The sequence below is a fragment of the Punica granatum genome, chromosome 4 (genome assembly GCF_007655135.1).
Source record: "Punica granatum isolate Tunisia-2019 chromosome 4, ASM765513v2, whole genome shotgun sequence".
Lineage (NCBI taxonomy): Eukaryota > Viridiplantae > Streptophyta > Magnoliopsida > Myrtales > Lythraceae > Punica > Punica granatum.
Window position 1 is genome coordinate 30,271,491 of NC_045130.1, and position 4,348 is coordinate 30,275,838.

The 4,348-nt window shown below is 39.4% G+C and overlaps 1 protein-coding gene across 2 annotated transcripts; it reads right to left on the reverse strand.

Annotated features, from left to right (window-relative positions):
* Positions 1-266: 266 nt before the first annotated feature.
* On the reverse strand, positions 267-3,368 carry LOC116202291. Of its 2 annotated transcripts, XM_031533796.1 has the most exons (3): positions 2,876-3,368; positions 2,209-2,281; positions 267-702 (listed from the first exon to the last, which is right to left on the reverse strand). In XM_031533796.1, the coding sequence occupies exons 1-2, from the start codon at positions 3,167-3,169 to the stop codon at positions 2,252-2,254; spliced, it is 324 nt and encodes a 107-aa protein (XP_031389656.1). In that variant the 5' UTR covers positions 3,170-3,368; the 3' UTR covers positions 267-702; positions 2,209-2,251. The 2 variants fall into 2 exon arrangements, with proteins under 2 accessions (XP_031389656.1, XP_031389655.1); XM_031533795.1 differs by lacking the exon at positions 2,209-2,281 and having other exon boundaries at positions 2,876-3,364.
* Positions 3,369-4,348: the final 980 nt, after the last annotated feature.

Consider the following 4,348-nt stretch of genomic DNA (forward strand, 5'->3'; position numbering starts at 1 on the left):
AGAAGATAGCCGGTAATGAGTTTCCTACAAAGACAATACCATTTCAGTTTTTCTTGAGAATCCGGGGAGGAAGAGGCAACACCATCGAGTATCGACCGAGGGATCATGCGCGACTGAGTTTCTGTGCCCAACGCGAGCCTTGATCTATGAGAGGTTATACAGTGTAATACTGCCGTGCCGATCCAGGCCGACCTTTATCTGTATTTTAGATTACCGCTAATGCATGCAGGTTTGAACATCCATATCTACACATGACAGTGCTTACAGATTCCGAAAATCCATCCACCGATGGAGAAATTTTTTGTAGATTTCCACATCGAATCAATCAAGAGTTGATTTCGTTTTCGATTAGCTGGGGGGACTCAAATAAGCCCCGACTTGCTAGAGCTAGATTTCCATCTCTATATGCGTTATGTACAAGAAATAAGCTCTCGTAGTCCACCAAAAAGGCATCTGCAGAACACAATCTCTTCATTCCTTCCCTGTCCAAGCGACGTTCACTTATGTTTGCCGTTCTTCAAAAATGTACTTCGTGCTTCAGTTCGTATTCGTGGTGGGTGTGGGGCCGGGTATGGAAATGGCATGATGCTGAGGCCACGAAACTCGTTCAGGAGGGCAAGGAACGGGAGCAGGGCAAGCGATGTAGGTGGGAATATCGTCTCCGGGCATCAGAACCGAAACTCCATTAGCATATACTGACAGCTGCCAAAAAACAATAACAGCTTTTATATCATTTGATGCTCATCCCATGCAAACGGATGTAACTATAACAAAGCTTAGAAGATGGCCAAAGTATGTATCAAATCGAAACTACTAATAAACATTGTTGCAAATACGAAGAGCAACTCGTGTTAAATTCAAGAAACAAATGTAAGAGCAACAGACGATTCAAAAAAATACGAATTATTTTCTCATCAACATCGATTTTAATGAGGACGAATATTGTGAATGTGCGAAAATGAAAATCTCAGGTACAGCTTATTTGAATCAATATCATTGTTGCAGAAAATTACAGGTCATTTTCTTCTATTACGATCAGAGGCAATCCAAAATAACAACACAACCTTTGATCAACAAGGAAATGGCGACAACAAGAGCAACGAGTGCCTTTCCTTCGAGCTCGATATTAAGTGTCAAATGACTCGAAGCATAATTTCGAGCTGTAACATTCAAATGATTCTAGTCCCTGGATAATAAAGGTGTTGTCTAAAATGCATTCTTAAATCATTCATCCTCCTGGTGGAGCCTCGTGCAAAGGGATAACCTTTAGTTTGAGTTCTCGAAAAACAAATAAAAGCCATTTTAATATGATCCCTTGATCGCTATGGACGCCGAGTTGTGGGCTATGGATGCATATTATTGGATGACTAGCTAGGCAATTGTCTGCAGGACCACTTCATACAATTATAGGAACTTTACAACACATAATCCTCACAATCAGATTATTTTAATGTCACAATTTTAAATGATGAAACCTAGACAAAGCAAACAAATTGGGATAAAATACAAGATCACGAAAGATATGGAGAAGGGCCAAAGGCTGTGCTCGACCTCGCACGCTATGCGGGGCTAAAGCATTAAACAAGGGGATAGTCATTTCAACTCCGCGGCTTCTCCGAGGGAGAACTCTATGACGAATCCATGAACCGACAAATTGCCAAGATTCATTATGTGATTAGCATGAGGTTTCAAATTCGATCAAGAACGTGACAATTTCTAGTAAGCTCTCATGTAACGACTAGACCTGCTCACGGGCACTATCCCAACTGGCCCGACCAACACATAGGGGGGAACTGGACATCGACATGGGCTGCAACCGAATGGATATATACAATTTATAAAGATTTCCAATCCCAGCTGGAAAGAGTGGGACAATTCCATAATATAGGACCATCAACAGATTAGAGATATCTTATCGCTGATTGAATTTAGCCAGACACTATTTAATTACCAAAAAAAAATTAGCCAGAAATTTCAGAAACTTCCACAATTTCTTATGGATGCACCGTCGGTCCAGCACTATAAGGAAATAATTCAACAGAAAAAAGTAATAATATAATAGGATATATATTCCTACGTACTCCATAAATACTATAGGCTGAAATAGCAAATTATTATGCCCCCCTATCACATCAAGGAGCTTTTAGATTTAGTGAATGAAATGGACAAATGATATGCCAAAATAAATTAAAAGAGAAGTGTACTGACCGTATTGACATTGACAGCAAACAAAAGCAATACGATTTAATCTTTAATGAGTGAGTCCCTTTTCTCCTTTTGGCTGCCAAAAAAATACCTTGTGCAAATTACACTGATGGGGATACTTTAATATTGTATTTGGATTTGGAGATCCATCTTTTGTTTTATTTTTTTCTTTTTATTTTCCTGTTTTTCCAATTGGCAGAATATCAATAGATGTTGCTTTTTCCTTTTTTCTTGTCGGAGCTGAAATAATTAAAAAAAAATGTGGAACTTCTACAAATTATTTGCCAAAAAAGTTTACAGAAAAGGAATTAATTTTTTTCTCAATATACGGCTAAAATGAAGGGACAATAAGAATTTCACTCCAATATCAATGTGAGATAAACTTTCGAGATCGATTTTAGCTCCCTTAGATTGTGTCGGAAAAAAACATTTTTTCGGTAAGAGATTAGATACTCAGGAAATGATTTTGTACGATGTGATGCGATACGACGCCGCGAATATATTTTGTAGATTCCTCGACCCGGTAAGATCCATGTCAGTGAAAAAATTCACCATCAAATCGAAGTCGATACGACTCATGAGTCTGATATACGACAATACGGGGGGCCGCTCTGCCCCGAATCCCGGATAATCAAAAAAGAAATGGAAAATGCGGCGAGCAGCAGCTTACTTTCGGAGAAGGGCACCTGAGCTTGCCGGAGAGCTCGGCCCGGGACGCAAGATCGCGGCGTTGCCGTGCGATGGGCGGGGGCGGGTTGGGGCGGAGGAACCGCTCGAAGATGGCCATTACGAGGAACATGGAGATGAGAATGGCGGTGGCGACGAACCCGAAGGACACCGCATTGACGGAGTTGTCGAAGCTCCGGCTGCCCCAGGAGTGGTCGTCCCTCTGCTGCTGATGCAGGGGGCTCGCCGGAGCTCCCAGCGGCGACCAGCTGCCAAAACGGCCTGCCTCTGCCGCCATTGTTAATCGGAGAAGTCCATCATCTTCTTCATCATGAAGATGAGGAAGGATGTTTGTCTTTATTTACAGGAATGCCACTGGGACAGAGCTTTCTTTGATGTTTGGGTCTTGTCTGAACGAAGGAGCAGAGAGAGAGAGAGAGAGAGAGAGAGAGAGAGAGTATTCGGACTGGAATGTTGGGCTCAGCGTCGTCTGATGAGTCATGAGAGATATAAAAAGGAGACCGGGAGGATGAAAATCAAGAAATGTTGAAGTGGTCCCCAAAGTTCGCATACATTTTTAATTGGGCACTTTACTTTTTAATTTTTTATTTTCCTAATCTCAAGGCTTTGCTTCTCATCTTGGTTAGAGCTTTCGACGTTATTCATCCCGTGAGAAAAAAAAAAAGCAAAAAAGGTTCCCCCATACTTGAGCAAAGTTTTTGAGTTCGAAAAGTAATGCCACTCGAAAAATTACACAAACAGTTTTGGTCTATGTAATTTTTCAAAGAGATTTTAGATAATAGTGTGAGATTTTAAGTTGTCACCACCATTTAATCTAAAAGGTTGACATTGTTAAATATGATGTGATTTATTGTTTTATCTCAATAGATAGACTGCTATGGTATTAGTTGAATGTCTTTGCATTCCTTACCAAATGATTTTGGTATTTTTAATCTAATAGGTAAAATAGTTTGAGACTTACTGAAAATAATATAGTAGAATTACTTATATCCAAAAAAGGTACTTGAATTTTATGAGTTAAATAGTAAACTTTGAAAACGCGAGACCCTTGAACCCAGATTTTAGTTTTGGATTGTAAATGTACCATTTGAAAAGTTCAAATGATTCCATGAGTTTGGAAGTACTATTTTTTTCTTTTGGCCAATTTTCTCTATAATATTATTTCAATGCATTTACGAGTTTTTTTTTTTAGTATGAAGGAAGCCTCCTAAAACAAATTATCGGATTTGAGTGGGTGAACTATGAATCCGACGATGATATTAAGACATTCAAGCGAGAACTCATTAGCCAAAAATCATGGATCTAGAATAAGAATAAGAGACTTAACCGGAAATGTACGTATTGAAAACGGAATTTATCTCAATGGAGGAAAGATTTTTTTTTCTCTCTATTATGATAAGTTCAATGGAGGAGAGATAATTAATGTATCCCACTCATTCTCTACTTCATTAATGCT